Source organism: Hoplias malabaricus, chromosome 16 (genome assembly GCF_029633855.1).
Source record: "Hoplias malabaricus isolate fHopMal1 chromosome 16, fHopMal1.hap1, whole genome shotgun sequence".
Taxonomy (NCBI): Eukaryota; Metazoa; Chordata; class Actinopteri; order Characiformes; family Erythrinidae; genus Hoplias; species Hoplias malabaricus.
The window spans coordinates 116,151-133,536 of NC_089815.1; the positions used below are offsets into that span (position 1 = coordinate 116,151).

Sequence of the window (17,386 nt, forward strand, 5' to 3'; positions counted from 1 at the left end):
CACTGCACATGCTGCACTGCCTTTTGGTCTTTCGTGCATCCGTCAGAAACATGATGAAGCTTTGTTTTTCCCTTCAAGGCCACAGTTATCACTCATTAATCTTCAGCCATTTCTATACAATGCCAACAATCACAGTGTATGGTATTGTTGATTTGATTAGGCTACACGTGTCATGAGTTCCTCCAGGGCACGCTCACGGTGGTTCTCATGCACGAGCAGCACCTCCTTGATAGCGTTCTGCTGGAAGCCCATTTCATGAAACTGTGTGAGCAGGTGAAGAAACTCTTCAGCCTAAAACACACACACAAAAGATTTGTTAGCATCAAATTTAATTCAGCTGTAGTTGAGCAATACTTGTTTCAAGATGGGTATTTAGCTTTGGTATAAAACTATTTAAGATTATGAATGGACTATAGGAAAATATCTTGTAGAAACTAGGTTTTTTTGGGGGGGGGGGATGGGGGGGGGTTGATTTTGGGCTGCACAGTCTATGTTTTTTGTCATGGTGGCATTTGTAAATTATTGTACTCTGTGCTCTGAAAATCTGACAAAAATTATTATGATTATGGATCCCCATTGCATATATATACTGAAATAAGACCAATATGTAGAAATTGCAATACTAGTATTTTAGTGTACTGTACAGGCCCAGTTTCATTAAATTAATTTAGTAGTATAACAGATATAAAGAGTTAATTTGGGATTTCTTACTGACAAGTACCTTCGTCTCACAGTTCTGAAACATCTCCAGAGCCTCCTCCACCTGAGCCTCATCATAGCCGAGTTCACACAGCCGGTCACACGCCACCAGGTAACTCAGGATCTATAGGAGAACGTCCACAGCTCTGGTTACATCACACCAATGACGATTACATAAGAACACATAACTGCAGTCAAATGAAATGGAAAGTGATTTTTCAGCCAGGTCTTGAGCAGCCATGAGTAATCCAGGCAGGACCACGAAGAATTCTTACTGGAATTCTGTGAAGCTGCTTTGTGACAACATCAGTTGTGAAAAGCGCTATATAAATAAATTTGATTTGATTTGATTTGATTTGAAGATTAAATATGAGAAGTGTGGAATGTGTGAAGTAGGATGGAATTATGATTAGGATTCTAGCTCTTTTAGAAGGAAAGAGCATCACTGATTAATCAACATAATGATTAGTAACGTCTTTGATATAATAATGCCTTTAACATAAATAAAATGGGTGATTTCTAAGGTCCAAGCCCCATTATTCAGACACACATGACTTTGAAGGGGACATATTTAAACCTTTTTTCACAAGTGAACATTAAGTTTTTAATGAAATGTCTGCAACCTGCCTGTTTCAGCACCTGTTCACCACTCGCTGTTCACCTGACCCTAGTGCACAGCTGTAAGGTGCGAGGAGCAGAAACTCTGTTCTTTTAGCCGTTTTTGCTCACTTGTCTTTTTCTCCATTTTGTTTTCTCTGTTTTTATGAAGTGTTCATATTTCTCTGCACTCTTTGTGTCTTTTTTTGCTCTATGTGTTTGCACCATAAACGCAGGTCCTGTGATGTGATTGGAGAGACTAAGACAAGGGGGCGGGGCTATTCTAAAGTCTCTGCAAAGGCTGACTTAGGCCGACAATCAAAAATGACTGAGTGGTCTTGTTTCACAGTGTGTGGGTTGGTGGGCTGTAGATCCCCACATTAATGTCCACAGGCACAGAAAAAGTGATTTTATTTTCATACTATGTCTCCTTTAAGTAGTTTGAACTGTGATGATTCAGAATTTTTCATTGAAATGTAGTTCAAGCTGCTTCACAGGGGCCCATGCACACAGCTGTCTGCTGCTAGCACTCGGACTTATCCAAGCCCCAAAGACAGTTATGTTTAACACTGAAGTCAGCATATCTCTCAAAATCTGTGTACTATTTTAAGCAATATCTGAGTGATCTGGACTTTTACGCTTACTGCACACGAGGTCACAGGGAATTAAAGTTCATATAAGAGATCACGGTTTCTCTTTTAAGATTTCACATCTTCTCATCCTGTTTGTTCCGCGTGAATCTGAGCTGCTCTGAATCTGAGCTGCTCTGAATCAGCTTAACATCAAAGTCTGTTGCTTTGAGACCGGGAGCCTGTCTGCATGCCTCACCTGAGCAGCCGCAGCCCTTTAGATCTTTAAAAAAAACGTAATTATTTTGAGTCTCACAAGCCGGATCAGTGCTGCGGTACCATTAGGCTAAATCTTCCCACAGGATTTTTATATCACTGCTAATATGATATTGTTCTTTAAAGCGTCTGTGCCCTTGGCTCATCTGATCTCTAGCGGGAAGCTGTAGGATGCTGAGAACCAGCTAATAAATAGCAGGTTGTGGAAACTTTTGGAGGATATGGTGTCTATTTTTACTGTGTTATTTTTTCCCCTTCATCTTGACCAGACTCAGATTAACAGAGCTGGAACCAGATGTTGACTTCATACAGATGAGCTGCATTGAAATGCATGGCACAGGAGAAAGCAGCTACATAAAAAAAACCTGGCATGAACGACTCCCATTACATAACTCCTGTCCTCACTGCAGAAAAATGCATCACATAGGCTTTTGCGCTCTCTGTATCATATTTAAAAGCTGCTACACAAAAACAGTGAGGTCAAAAATGGGATGATGCAATGACCTTTAATGCTTGACGTTCCTGTACATATCTGGACCTGGGCAAACATTCTCCAGATGCTTTAATATTAAAGGGATCGTGTTCTAGATTTACTCCCTCTCTTCCCCCCATCTCCTCTTCTGAATCTTGGTGTGTTAGTGTCTCAAAACCTGTCATAATTATTTTTAAATTACCAAAGTGTATTTTCCAACATACTGTTCCTTTAAAACTGTGTGCAAATAAGCTCGGTTCTGATTGGCTGTACTGTAATGCACTGCATTTAAAAAAAGGCCATAAAAACCCTACTTATATCAGTGTGAATGGACAGCACCAAACTGCAAAGCTGGATCCAAAAGCAAGAACCAAAAGGACTGTGGAGTAAATGGTTTTGAAATTATAATGATGAGCATGAGTTATCCATGATGTGCACTGTATAAAACATTTAAAATAGTATACTCAGAGTTATGTAACCACACACAGAAGCACTGAGTAATGGGTTAATGATTGCATAATTGACCAAGGCCTAAAAAAACAAAACTTTCTAAGGGTCACACTTGCAGGAAGCCACAACGATGCCCAGTGGGACTGGTGGGAAAGGACACAGCAAAGTTAAAAAGGTTCAGAATGATATTCTGGGTGATGGAGTCCATATCTTTGAAGTGGGTGCACCATTGGTATCCACCCCAATGGATCAAAGCCAGTATTAAAAATTCTTCTGCAAAATGCATTTCTCAAATGAAATACTTCCACAGTGGATTTGAGGAAGCTGCTAAGGACGATGGCCAATTTTTTAATGGGTGTTTATTTAAAAAAGACCAGCTAATTCAGTGTATTTCATGGGCATTAAAAAGGAGGAGAGGGTTCATTGTTTGAAATCTGAATAAGTTCAAACGTCTTCCTACCCTCCACCAAAGTTACATAGTGCAGTTTCTGGTATGCTAAGCCCATTAGTAGCAACGACAGAGGCTTTATTCTCCCTATAACAGGTCACTGAAACATCACAATGATTTTGAAACTGTAATTTTAAGGTACAAATACTGCCTTGTGTTGCTTTAATGACCCAGACACTGGTCAGTTAGTCACCCCTTAGTCACTCCAGCTCAGTTAATCAGCCCTGACAGACCTGGTCTGGGCTGCGATGTCCGGTCTTCTGCAGGGCGATGATGGCTGTCCGCAGCGAGTAGCCGCGCTCTGTCACAGCCTCTAGCAGCTGGCGCTCTTCAGCGCTGAGAGCCGAGAGCAGCTCCACTGAGGAGTCCTGCGGCCCGGCGTGGGAACCCAGTGGCTGAGAGGGGGCCAGGGACAAGCCTGCAGTCTGAAGAGGGAAAAACATAACAAAAACAGGGCCTGTAAATTCAGCGTCCCCCAGAGGAAAGGAAACACCACACTGCTGCTGAGAAAATAAACACAGAAAGAACAGCATGGTGGTGACTGGCTTTTTAAGGAGAAGTCCAATTATTTTTTCAGAATTCTGCAGTGTTAAGGTACAAGAGCGGTACCAGCTGAGTGTTATAAGGCAAAACTGTCCCCAAAGAAAACTAATTTAATCATAACACCTGGTTCATATCACCGCTAAAAGAAAATTTAATTGTTGGCCTTTACACACACACACACACACACAAAAGCCGTTTAGGCTTTGTTGCCTTGCTCCAGTTGTGCTGTAATGCTGCTCCTTCACTCCCCCTGCCCCTATTTTTCCTGCCAGTTTAGGGCTCCAACTATTCAGACCCAAGACCTTTTTTCAAGTTTCTTATATCGCATGTCAGTGGCATCTTTTTGTAAAAAAAAAATATGCAGAATTTATGCAAAACTTTAAAGATTTGCATAAATTAATACAAGTAATCATTAGACATAGTATATTAGACATAGTAATAACAGTGTTAATAACAGTGGGGGGGAGGGTATTCAAAAAGTATATTAATTTATTGAGCTTACTGAAAATAAGTTGCAGAAATAGGCGCTATCGGTTTCCAGGAATATTAACTTTGTCCTGTGTCATTCAAAGAAAAGAAAATAACCTGTGCATTTGCCCTTTACGTGGACCACTGTTGACTGTTCTGGACCTGGGAGGTGTGCCCTGAGCTCATGGCCGACCTTGGAACTGTAGCTTTGCTGAGACAGACATTTACCAGTCTGTTCCACATGCTAATGCTAATCCACACCAACATGTTTCAGCCTGGGACCATCCCAAGAAAAGTCTTTGCACTGGGTATTTTTAGCCACTGCATCTTTAGGGACATCCGAGAGATGTAGATTGATAGTGAAAAAACCTGTCAACCCTGTGACATCTCAAGTTCAACAAGAAGTGAATATAGCTCTGGAACAATGGTGAAACACCTCTGGGTTATTTAAATAACACCAAGGTCCTTCATTCCAGTGATGAAAATATTTTATTTGTATCTGACTGTAGCTCAGTTACTATCGTAGAGTGAAGGGGATGTGTGAAACAAAGTGAATCTGTTCACTGATGTGTACTAGTGCATGCTAAAAACACCATAAAATTTAATGCATTCAACAAACATATATGTGAAATGCCTGAAACGACATTGTTTGATATCCTCCAACTTTTTTCATTCATTTAAACCTAAGCTTACACTGAAAAACTTATCTCCCGTGCTCGGACTGCACATGCAAGCAATGCTGCTGAAAAGTAGAATGTTAATACGTTAATTTATTAACTGGAAAGTCTCATAAAAATGCAATATTATAATATCATACATTTGTTTGTGTTTGAAACGAAACTATTTTTGTTAAATTTTCCACATAAATTGGAACATTCCACTTTGTTAAAATGTCACAAAATGTGGTCAATAGGAATGCACCAAAACAACTGAACATTTCATAAACTTACATAATTTTGGTATTATTATTATTATTATTATTATTATTATTAATATTATGTTATAAAGTCTTGTAACTCTATTTTTTATTCTCAAGTATTAAATGTTGGAGATGCTGTTTTTGCAGTTGGTACAGTGTAGTGGGGAGCACCACTGCTCCAGCTCAGGAACTGAACGGGGTTCATTTCATTTACATTTACACATGCTCCGGATAGCAGACATATTTGGGCCGAATCTCACTGCTTTTGGGACTTGCAGCTCAGTTACGACACTGTCAAGTGTTGTGTGCGCCAGATTTGGTCTCTGATATCTGACCCATATAAGGTGCGCTGGCTGAGTTGAGGCAGCCAGACTCACTCTGAGTCAGCGCTGTCATTTAAGGCCAAATGTGGGACATAAGAAAACTGCAGATGTGCCACATTTGGGCCAAACATTTATTGTTATCTCGGACATCATTTAGGAGATTTAGCCTTATCCAGGGCGTTATACAAATGTATTCCTGATCCAGACAATCACACTACTGTACCCTACCAAGAGTCCTTCAGCAAGGCTCCTTCAACCATGTTGACTGTATTCAACCTCAAGGTCAAGATTAACAACTGTGAATGTCTGGGGAAAAGAGCATTTCAAATGCTTGTAAATGTACATGTGAATGTTCTTATTACCTGTGCAGTTGGTGTGGGTGGGTGTCTGGGACGCCTGACCGAGTTCTGATCTGTGCTTTGGCTTCTCCTGAAGGTGCTTGATGTTGGTCTGAAGCCTGAGAGTGAGGCCTGTCTGAAGTGCATGTGTTTTTGAGCAGAGAGGCCGCAGGGAGAGGGCAGGTTGAGAAAGTTTGAGGAGCAGCGAAGGCGCAGGTCTGTTGGGCTTGGTCCTGGTGTTTTTAAGCCTGAGGTGCTGTGTTTCTGGCCTTCGTTCTCTGGAAAGCTGGGCTTCTCGTTATCAGAATAGTCTTCATCCTGAGATTCAGAGATCGTGTACTTCACGCCGCCCTTCATGGCACGGTAATGAGCCGCGTTTAGGCTTCGGCTCCGGGGACGAGGGTTCGGCTCCCAGAAATCACTGCTCCAACGGCTAGCCAGCCGGCTCTCCTGAGGACTGCTGAACATCATCCAGTACGGAGGGCAGGTTGGGGCCAATCCGGAGGTAGAAGTGGAAAGTGAGGTGCGGAGATCACTATAACCGCTCTGCAGACCAGTAAGCACCCAGTTCTCCAAGCTGAACACATACTGCCAAACAAGACACAAAGAGATGATCTCAGATGTATGTTTTGCAAACCACAACCATTATCACACATAGCAAGCTTGATATATTGGCTTAAATGTAAGCAATACCCCCAAAAAAACCCTTAATAACAAGTAAATTCAGCAGCCTAAAGTCACCATACTCAATGCCAAACATGGGCTAGTGAGGTATAAAGCCCACCAGTGTAGGGCTGTTAAGCACTAGATCCATTTTGGGATATGCTGGAGTGGGGTTCATGCTCAAGCACTAATTAACCAACATCAGCATCTGACATTGTTAATGTTCTTACTGATAATTGAAATCAAATTCATTCATTCATTCATTGTCTGTAACCCTTGTTTAGTTCAGAGTCGCAGTGGGTCCAGAGCCTGGGCACAAGGTGGGAACACACCCTGGAGGGGGCACCAGTCCTTCACAGGGCAACACACTCACACCTTTGGTCACCAATCCACCTACCAACATATGTTTTTGGAGCGTGGGAGGATACCGGAGCAGCCAGAGGAAACCCACGCAGACACAGGGAGAACACACCACACTCCTCACAGACAGTCACCTGGAGGAAACCCACGCAGACACAGAGAGAACACACCACACTCCTCACAGACAGTCACCTGGAGGAAACCCACACAGACACAGAGAGAACACACCACACTCCTCACAGACAGTCACCTGGAGGAAACCCACGCAGACACAGGGAGAACACACCACACTCCTCACAGACAGTCACCCGGAGCGGGACTCAAACCCACAACCTCCCTGGAGCTGTGTGACTGCGACACTACCGTGCCACCCCTGGAATCAAATTGTTATATTTTTAAATATTTAGATAATTTTACCTAGTTTTCTTCTCTATTTAGGCATCGTCACTTCTACCCAGTAAGTCTTCCTTAAGCACATATAACACCTCCAAGCAGGGAGTGTGAGACAAGAAAATGCAAGAAAAGCTGGCCACCAATGTTTAAATGAACAGTTGGGCAACTAAGAAAATGCTAAGAATATGCAACCAGACAGCTCAACATGCTTGGAGGAGAACACCAATTGTCCAGAATTGTGCTGGCTGACAGACAACTGCAGCAATATAATTAAGCTTCAAAGAAAACTTCCAGCACTTGCAGAGTGTATTTACAACACTATGAAACAGTGATGTTGATAAAGGTTAAATATCTTGTGTTTTTACTGATGTAGTTAAATGTCAGATAAGAATGGCTCAAAAGTCACCGCTTTCTGTTTTCATTTTTTACGTTACCTACTGTCCCAACCCTTTTTGGAATGCAGTTTGAGAGTTTAAGCAATTTACAGCTCAAATGAAAAGCAGCTTTTAATGATTTGATGTGTAGCTAAAGAATGGTTGATGCCTCCAGAGGAGATTTCAAAAGTATGAAAGGTAATATTTCCAAAACTTGAGTGGTTTCCAAAGCGCATTTGCAGTCAGCATGCTACAGCTATACCATAGCCTAAAAGCAAAGCTGTAATCCAAGGCCATCCCCACTGGATATGAACTCCCTTTCACTTTCATCACTATGATGGATCTCTAGGACTCATGCATGCGGCAGAACACTAACCTAGCCAAAGATTATGCAACAAATTTCAGCCCCATTCATTCCACTTTAACTTAACACAGAGCAAAAATGTGCTCAGAGGCAGGTACGAATTGTTGGTTCTGGACGCACAGAGGCAAATAAGAGGGAGCACTGAAACAAAAACGCAACGCAGCCTGCTTCCATAAAAGGCCGGCCTGCTCTTTTCTGATCAGATAACTGTAGCTCAGATTAATGGCAAAGAAAAACAAGTGTTTCCTTGAAAGAGCCTTCACCCAAAGAATATAATCACGTGAACTTTAAGTGCTGGTGGCATTTAATCCAAACAGATCTGCGCTGCTATCTAGTGTCAACACGAGTCGTCAGCCAACAGTCTATTTTTGGATAATGTGTCGCGTCGGGATGTTGAGCTGAACCTCATGTTCTAAGGAGCAATTACATTCAAGCCATCGAAGCTAACAGCAACTTGGCAACCCACGGCTGATTGTGGGCTTTCATTCATACAGCACTGTATCAACTGTACATGCAGGGAACAGCCATAACATTATGTCCACCTCCTTGTTTCTACGCCCAGATCATACCTGCTCCCTGGTGGTCCCTTGGGGGGGGGGGGGGGGGGGGGGGGGGGGATTGGGGGGGGTCCTCACTGTTGCAGAACAGCGTTAAAGGAGCAACAAATGGACTACAGTCTGTAATTGTAGAACTACAGAGTGCTCCTGTGTGGTTAGAGGAGCTCAGAGAATGGACAGTGACTGTAGAAATGACAAGGTGCTCATAAGTTTATGGCTGATTATGCTGCAAAATCACAGACCACCTTTCAATTATTAATTAATTTTTTTTTCTAAAAACGTTTTAAAGTTTATACGTGATGTGGCCGAGCAGTAAAACCCCAGAGAGTCTGAGATGAGTGAGAGAGGATTGATCATTACGATGGGGATCTGTAGAAATGAAGCAAATGAAGGGTCACACTTTTCGCACAGTTCTGAAGGAGGTCAAGCCTTATACAGGTGAGGTGTCCATCTGGGTTCTTCCATGATGCTGCTGATGTTCTTAGAGATAATTACATTAGACGAACAAACTGTCAGAGCCAGCAGATGTTCTAATTCATTTACAATGAGCTTAGATTGAGGTCAGAGCTGTGCTGGTTGTAGAAATATGTGAGACCTTCAGTAAAAATTCAAGAAACGACATCAACAATGTGAGTAACAATCAGTGCCAAAGTAAAGAGATTCAGTGTAAAGTACTGGGGTTTCTTCCAACACTAAACCAAACGCCATGGCACTGTATACACATGGCACAAACTTATAGAAGTGAGCAGTGTCTTTAGAAATATTTTACAAATGAAGGGTAACTGGTTGAGATGTAATTAAAATCAGCAAAGGTCAGTTGGAAACCACAGGGAGGACTCTGTCCTCACACATACTGTATATTAAACTCCATTCATGGTGGAAAGGTACGTGTAGGGTGTAGTAAGGCAAAATAGTCCTGAAATAAATTTTATTTGTCCAGATCACATCACCAACCTGGTAAAGAAGTGTCTCTCCCAAAACTATCATTTCACATTAAGCTACTCCAAACGATTCAGCGTTATCTCAACTGTTCAGATCAAATAAGATAAGATACTCCCAGAGGAGTGTTAGGAGTCTTGCCCAAGGACTCGTATTAGTATAATGTGGTGCTGCTGCTCAAGCTGAGATACAAACCCCAGTCTAGCAGGGGAGGGGCAGCTGTGTTTCCCTCTACATTAGCACAAAAACTAGCTCTGACTCCAACCTCTGTCTCCTGCAGGATCGTCAGGTAGTCCGGTGTGGTGATTTCTGGAGCTGTAACCAGTTCCACCTTCTCGCTGACCTCTCTTAAGGAGCCCAGGGGGATTTTGAAAGGCATTTCATCGAGGCAAGCCATTCTCACGGTCACTAGTGTGGAAACACAAGCCAAATCAGATTGAATTCTATTTGTCACATACATAAGTCATACACAGCACAACTAGAACCACATACTTGACAGCGCTATAATGAAGCATATACAGCACACTCCCGATCCATCTAAAGAATCGATTCACCAGGGAAATGGTTCGATATAGGACTCATGGTTCGAAACAGAAGCATTGTTTTTAATCAAGGAACTCTTGAAGAACCCCATTTTTAAATCATGTTCACTGGAAAACAGGATTTTCTTGTGCATTACCCAATGAATAAATTACAACATTGAAATTGTTTGGTCTTGTGGTTTACAGTTGGCATTTGGCAAAAATAACATTGCTGTCATTTTTTTATTCATGTGGAAATGTTGTACACATTTGAACAAAGTCTTTTAAAAACAGGCAGTGGAGACGTTCTAAAAATACTGGGAAATGTCCTGTGTTCCGAAATGAAAGTGATTTGTTTATTTTTATGATACAAATGTACTCGTCTTTTTCACATGAATAAAACATAATGGCTGTTTTACATCACCACAGTTTAGTCTTTCTGCATACCTACCTTTGGCAGCAGTTTTGTTTATGCCACAGTCTTTATTCATGTGGAGATGATGTACTCATTGGAATCAAATAAACTCAAAGCATCCTGGTTTGTGTGTACAACAGATGATGGAGATTTCCTAAAATCATTCTTCACAATCACAGATGGGCATGACTTTCTTCCTCTGCTGTTTCTCTGTAAACTCCTTCATGGCTTTCCTTTGCTATATTGGTTAGATACACATTAATTACACAATGGTGGACATGCCCACAGGATTAGGGATTAGAGATTACAGCGCCGTGGCCATCTGACTCTCAGACACCAGATGATTTTGTGTGAGTCAGAACAGGCTTTGAGAGAAGCTGCCAGCTGTCTGAGCAATTTAGAGATACACACACTCATTAGTAAATATTCTAAAGAAGAATTTAAAAAAAAAGGTATTTGCAAATACTACTAATATCCACGAATCCACTCCTATCTAACTGTTATTAGTTTTGGTTGATGTTAGTGATTTTATTAATGATTATATTCATTCATTCATTGTCTTTAACCCTTATCCAGTTCAGGGTCGCGGTGGGTCCGGATTCTACCCAGAATCACTGAGCAAAAGACAGGAACCCACAGGGTGACACACTCACACATTCACTCACACCTATGGACACTTTTGAGTCGCCAATCCACCAACCACCGTGTGTTTTTGGGAGGAAATCAGAGCACCCGGAGGAAACCCACGCAGAAACAGGGAGAACACACCACACTCCTCACAGACAGTCACTCGGAGGAAACCCACGCAGACACAGGGAGAACACACCACACTCCTCACAGACAGTCACCCGGAGGAAACCCACGCAGACACAGGGAGAACACACCACACTCCTCACAGACAGTCACCCGGAGGAAACCCACACAGACACAGGGAGAACACACCACACTCCTCACAGTCATTCACCCAGAGGAAACCCACGCAGACACAGAGAGAACACACCACATCATTATCTAAACTTTTATCTCCTAAGAGTTGGTATCAGTGTCATTTTTAAAAATATATCACCCAGGTCTGAGTGGTAATACATAAGAACTTAAGGTGGCACCTTCTCCCTGAAGAATCAGCCACACATAACTGACCAGAGTTGACCTCCCTGAGCATCACCTCAATACCTGAGCAGGATGTAGGGAAATCTGCTCAGCCTGGTCTGTCTCTCTCTCTCTCACCAGATGCTTCAGAAAAAAAAACTAAAGCAGATGGTTCTAGACTTTAATACCAAGCCCTGGTCTTAGCTGCCAGCTGCTCTGTAAGCTCTTAAGTTGTTTTCCTTCTTGTGAAGGACAGAACAATGGAAAGTTCGACAGGTCAGGTGGTGTTTGCTTTCGACTCATCTATGAGGGAGGTTGTATGCAATCAAATCAAATCACTGCAGCGTGGTTTAACTCGGAGGCCCGTGAGTGACACACCGGAGCTGGGAAAATAACCGCACCAACTGAAATAACAAACTCCAAACAGTTGATTAAGCTCAGCTGATTACTCTGAAGTGTGCAGCTGCAGTGCATCAGTCAGGTATTCTCTTTGTAACCAGAGAGGGTTAGTGACATTACGGTCATTCATAAGAAGTCAATGAAGCCTTTTCTGGGTTCTGTTTTGGTGACGTGTTGTTGCTGTGCTGTTATATGTGACTGGGTCACACCGCTGTTTATAACAGCTGAGATTATCCATTACAGTTCCACACCAACAGTTTTTTGATAGCAGTGCTGCTTTTAGGAAAGTCATAATTTGTTTTTTCATTCAGAGGCAGCTAATGGTTGGAGAAGAGGGTCTAGGACTGAAAAGTCATGGGTTCAACTCCCACGACTGGGAGGAAATTGGTGGCGATGACTCCTCCGTCAGTCCACAGCTGAGAAGTCCTTGAGCAAGGCACTGAAACCACAAGAGTTTCACGGGCACCGGAGATGGCTTCCCGTTGCTTTGGGTGTGTGTTCACAGCCCCAAGTACATTAGTGCGTGTGTTCACTGCCACAGCTGCGTTACAAATAATTGCATATTAATATCACATTAGTCCACCTAAGTAACCACACTTGTTTTGGAATAACTGATGGAATAAGGCTCTTCTATTACCCTCTGACTACAACCCATGAGAATAACGTCTAGTTTTCATCACTGTGCCATTGGCATGTTGTGAAAAGTCCTGACTTCATCCTCACATCATAAACAACTTGTAAATGTTTAAAATTCTGCTTAAATATTTATTCCACAGCATCACATTTCCGTCTGCATTATGGGAATCGTTACATAAACACAGTGTATGACTTGAATGTTGAATTAGAACACGTAAGACTAGTAGTATTCATCCGTTTTACTACTCAATTACACACACACACCTGTCTGCACCGTATATAGAAACATTTGTCAGATTTCCTGGCAGCACATTTTAACTGAGCCCTTTACACCGAACCAGAATCTTACGTATCAAAGGCTTCAACCAATCAGGGCAGTGGAAAATTCTCACATAACACACACTGAAGCAAAACAGCAACCGTACTTAAGAACAAAAAGGCACAAGAAACCAGCAGCAGAACTCCTACCTACTTCCTACCTGTTTCCTCAGTGTGTGTGGCCTCTGAGCTGAAGTGTGTGTGTTGTCGTCTCTGCTGTCGTCTTAAGACTAAGCGCACACTCCTGCTTACACCCGATAACGCCTTCTGCTCCGCTAATCCACTGACATAACACCTCCTCATCAGCTGTTTACCTGCCTCCATAATGCGACATAACATCACAACATTCAAGAGTTTTAAACACTTCGTGTTTTATTGACACTGCATTTGAACGAGCAGCAAATAAAATACAAAACTGTGTGTTCATCCATTTGTATTAATGGCATTGTAGTGGTGAGGTGTAAACGCAGAACCCTTTGCCAAAGAAACACTTTAGAGAAAACACTGTGTAATTCTTACGCAACGTTTTGCGACTTAAACTGGACGACTTCTGCTCATAACTCCACTTGATGTTTTTATGTAAAAATATACACACTGCTTTTCCAAAGAAACACCGTTGGTAAAATGTTATTGCATTTCTTTGCAAACTTTGTTACGTACTGAAACCAAATATAAAAAATACGCCGTAATTTTGCACAGAATCAAGCTTTTCTCTGCGCCACAAATACTGCTGCTGCCTGCTTGGCAGTGAGCTGAGTGCGGCTCATTCTCATTTAAAGGAACAGGCTGTTCTGAACAGGGCTGGTCAGGAAGGGAGAGAACACTGCTGTGGTGTTGGATCTTTGTGGTATTTTGACCAAAGCAGGTCACAGACGCAGGTTTCATTACAAAAAAAAGTGTTTCACTAAAGAGTTATATATATCCTGTGAGGAACAGGGCTCACATGGCGTCACTTTTAACCTTTCCCGCTCAAATACTGTCAGCGATATCAGTCCATAGCTCCCTCTCTAAATGAATTAGAAGCGATTCAGTGGTGAAACAAGCTGGTTGTGTAGAGAGGTTCACTTCTCCAGAGCAGACGCCCAGATTTCATCTGCTGGGGGATCTGGGAGAACCCAGGCCTGAGGAACCGACGTCCCTTCAGAATGATCCGCAGGAACCAGGAACTGATCCCACTCTCTCCTGTGAGTGCAGGAAATTTAAATATGTGATAATCATATTATTATTGTATATTTATTAACACTGATTAAAAGGTATGTTTTATAAAATACATAGTGTATTTTATAAAACTATAATATCTTAATATTTTGCGAACAAATGTAATTTTTTTTGTATGATATAATATAATATATATATTCCTGAACCTTATCTGGATGAGGGCAGGGAGGGAGCGCTCTGCCTGGGTGTAGTACTCTGTGAAAGGCTGGACTGGAGGCTCAGGAGGAAGTTCAGCTGAGAGGAGAAAAAACAAGCCTCAACAAGGAGCACCAAAGACATCAAATGAAACAGTACAATGACAGTGCTGCCAACTTGTGGCGACTGGAAGAGCTTCACATGTGAAGGACTACAGCCCTTGTATATTCAAACAACACCTCTTGTTGTTTACCTCCAAACAACATGGTGCTGATCTCCTGTTTCTTAATCAGCAGCTTTTCCCTTTCTTTCTTCTGTTTCTTTTCCTGTTCTCGTTTGCGCTCCTCCTCCTGCTCCCCCTCCAGCATGACCCTCAGGGCTTTCTCTTCTGCTCCGTAAACAGCCGTACGCTTCTGGATCAGACCCCTCAGTCGCGCCAGGTGACCCTCAAACACCTTGTCACACTCCTTCTCAGGGAACATGCCTGACCAGAGAGGAAGGAACAAGGCCCAGGTCATTTTTTAATTGGATGGCAGTTCTGAGGTGGGTTAATGCGTGATTGTTGTGACCATAAAGAATGACGGTCCTGACCTTAAGGCTCGAGTGGGCTTCCAACTCCTTACAATCAAGCAAGAGTTAAACTGTAAATTAAAGCACACTCCACGGTGGCAGATCTGGTGCCTTTGTGGCCGAACACACACTACAAATCTTTCTGGAAGGGTCCTTAATTTAGCTTCTGATGCTGTTATAGAGTTATTTAGAAATCATTATAAACACGTGGTGAAAAACTGTTGGTCACCTTTCCTGGACGCTGCCTCTTTACGGAGTTTTCTGAGTTTTTCCAAAGCCTTAAGGATGTCCAGCATTCGTTTCGAATCAGCCTGTTTCTTCCTGACCTCTGACAGGACAGAATCAGCAGCAAGCTTTAGCTCACGTTCCTGCAAAATTGCATTTAAACATAAATTCACACACATACAAGTGATAGTTTCAGGTCTCGAGCTAAAAGCTTAACGTAGACATTTTGGTTAACATTTTGGTTTTTAGCTACCCACCCTGTTCTTCTCCTCCAGCTCCTGGATCTTCTTCATCTGGTACTTGTCTATAGCTGCCTCCCTCTCTGCAGCTCTCCTCTCCTCCTCTAGTCTCTCCTCAACCCTCTCTGCTTTCCTCCTGCGGATGCGAGCCCTCTTCTTCTTGATAAGCTCCAGTTTCTTCTTCACACTGCTGATGACCTCTGGGTCCCGGAGGCCTGAGAGCCTCTCCTGAAGCCTGAGCTTCAGCTCCATCCCTCTGCCGTAGGACTCAGCCCAGAGGTCTTCATTCTCCAGGTTGTTCTTTAACGTTTGGCAAAGCAGAGTCAGCTCTGAGAGCATCTGGACTGCACTGTACAGCCTCTGTCTGAACTCAGAAACAGAAAGCTTCGAAGAGGTCTGTACTGCCACAGCTGGGGTCTTCACTCTTCTTTGCAAAAAAGCTGCAATCCACTGCTGGTCCTCTACCCTTTCTTGTTCATCTGGATCAGAGTGTAGTCGCTTGGTGCTTCTGTTTTCCTGATTTAGGATGTTCTGGACACCTCCTGTGGCAGGGAACTGGGTTGGGAATGCGAGGGATGGCTTATAGTGATCTGCACTGACGTTTGAACCCGAGCTGACGGGCTGAAACATTGGCTGACGAGCTGGGGGACCAAAGTGGGTAAAAGAGGTCTCTTCAAAGTGCCCCCTATCCCTGCCAAGCTGTCCCAAATTAGCACCGTGCTGCTGCCCCCTGCTGGCAGAATGAGGCCACTGCCCACCATGTTGCTGCTCACCAAAATAGCCTGGAGGGGGTCTTGTTGGGTCGAAAGAAGGAAGAGGAGAAGGAGGAGGGAATGGAGAAGGTACAGGCGGTTGGAACTGAGTCCAGGGCCCGGGCTGAGGAGGCCAATTCGGCGGGGGGAAAGAAACTGAGCCGGGATGCGCTCTAGGAACAAACCCGCCCCTGTTACCCGGTCCAAAGCTCTGTGTATCTGCTGCTGGCGGCCCTCCAGAGTACGGCTGGGCTTGGTTCATATCCCTTCCACTTCTGAAGGGGTCCATTACCGCTGTATTTTGTTAAAGTCATGAAATACGAAGAGATTTATGTTACTGCGCTGAACGCGCTTCGCATTAAACGCAGGAAGCTTTCGTCACTTCCGAAATACAGGCATTGAGGGCGCGTTCCAAACGGAGTAAGCGCACTACACCTAGGGAACTTGAAAGGACGTGGCCTTTTCGTAGTGTCCCGGAACGAATTATATTTTGTAAAAACTGTGGATTAATCTTTTTTTTAAAGAATGGATATTAGATATACTGAGGGTCTATCCACAATCAAGTGGTGGGCACAAGGCAGCAACCCTCTGTTATCTAGCAATAATTTCTTCACATTACATACAAAACACAAGCAATCCCTAATTTAAAAAAAATAACACTCTTCCTTCCTTCCGACCTATATTATATCTATTGGTACTTCCAAAATAGTAGAAAGTGTATCAAATATACATATACTGAAAAAACTAAAGGGTGGCACGTTAGCACAGCAGGTAGTGTCGCAGTCACACAGCTCCAGAGACCTGGAGGTTGTGGGTTCCATTCCCGCTCCGGGTGACTGTCTGTGAGGAGTGTGGTGTGTTCTCTCTGTGTCTGCGTGGGTTTCCTCTGGTTGACTGTCTGTGAGGAGTGGTGTACTCTCCGTGTCTGCATGGGTTTCTTCCGGTTGACCCTCTCTGAGGAGTGTGGTGTGTTCTCTCTGTGTCTGCGTGGGTTTCTTCCGGGTGACTGTCTGTGAGGAGTGTGGTGTGTTCTCTCTGTGTCTGCGTGGGTTTCCTCCGGGTGACTGTCTGTGAGGAGTGTGGTGTGTTCTCTCTGTGTCTGTGTGGGTTTCCTCCG

At 43.2% G+C, this 17,386-nt stretch overlaps 2 protein-coding genes across 2 annotated transcripts; both read right to left on the reverse strand.

The window, feature by feature from the left end:
• Positions 1-67: 67 nt before the first annotated feature.
• Positions 68-13,469, reverse strand: ubap1lb (ubiquitin associated protein 1-like b). Its single transcript, XM_066646903.1, has 6 exons — positions 13,292-13,469; positions 10,018-10,160; positions 6,127-6,690; positions 3,745-3,936; positions 722-823; positions 68-291 (listed from the first exon to the last, which is right to left on the reverse strand). Exons 1-6 carry the CDS (start codon positions 13,467-13,469, stop codon positions 157-159), a joined length of 1,314 nt encoding a protein of 437 aa, XP_066503000.1. The 3' UTR covers positions 68-156.
• Positions 13,470-13,522: 53 nt separating this feature from the next.
• Positions 13,523-16,669, reverse strand: pdcd7 (programmed cell death 7). Its single transcript, XM_066646902.1, has 5 exons — positions 15,536-16,669; positions 15,283-15,421; positions 14,737-14,967; positions 14,495-14,582; positions 13,523-14,312 (listed from the first exon to the last, which is right to left on the reverse strand). The coding sequence occupies exons 1-5, from the start codon at positions 16,556-16,558 to the stop codon at positions 14,192-14,194; spliced, it is 1,602 nt and encodes a 533-aa protein (XP_066502999.1). The 5' UTR covers positions 16,559-16,669; the 3' UTR covers positions 13,523-14,191.
• Positions 16,670-17,386: the final 717 nt, after the last annotated feature.

What these genes read in the sequence shown, in the direction of transcription:
- ubap1lb (XM_066646903.1), bottom strand. Translation starts at nt 13,469, where the DNA reads ATGTTATGTCGCATTATGGAGGCAGGTAAACAGCTGATGAGGAGGTGT. An exon ending in CACACACACTGAGGAAACAG is followed by an intron (nt 10,161 to 13,291) that starts GTAGGAAGTAGG and finishes TTTCCACACTAG; the next exon opens with TGACCGTGAGAATGGCTTGC. An exon ending in GACATCGCAGCCCAGACCAG is followed by an intron (nt 824 to 3,744) that starts GTCTGTCAGGGC and finishes GTTCTCCTATAG; the next exon opens with ATCCTGAGTTACCTGGTGGC.
- pdcd7 (XM_066646902.1), bottom strand. Translation starts at nt 16,558, where the DNA reads ATGGACCCCTTCAGAAGTGGAAGGGATATGAACCAAGCCCAGCCGTAC. An exon ending in AGCTGGAGGAGAAGAACAGG is followed by an intron (nt 15,422 to 15,535) that starts GTGGGTAGCTAA and finishes GCAATTTTGCAG; the next exon opens with GAACGTGAGCTAAAGCTTGC. An exon ending in CCTGCCCTCATCCAGATAAG is followed by an intron (nt 14,313 to 14,494) that starts GTTCAGGAATAT and finishes CTGCACTCACAG; the next exon opens with GAGAGAGTGGGATCAGTTCC.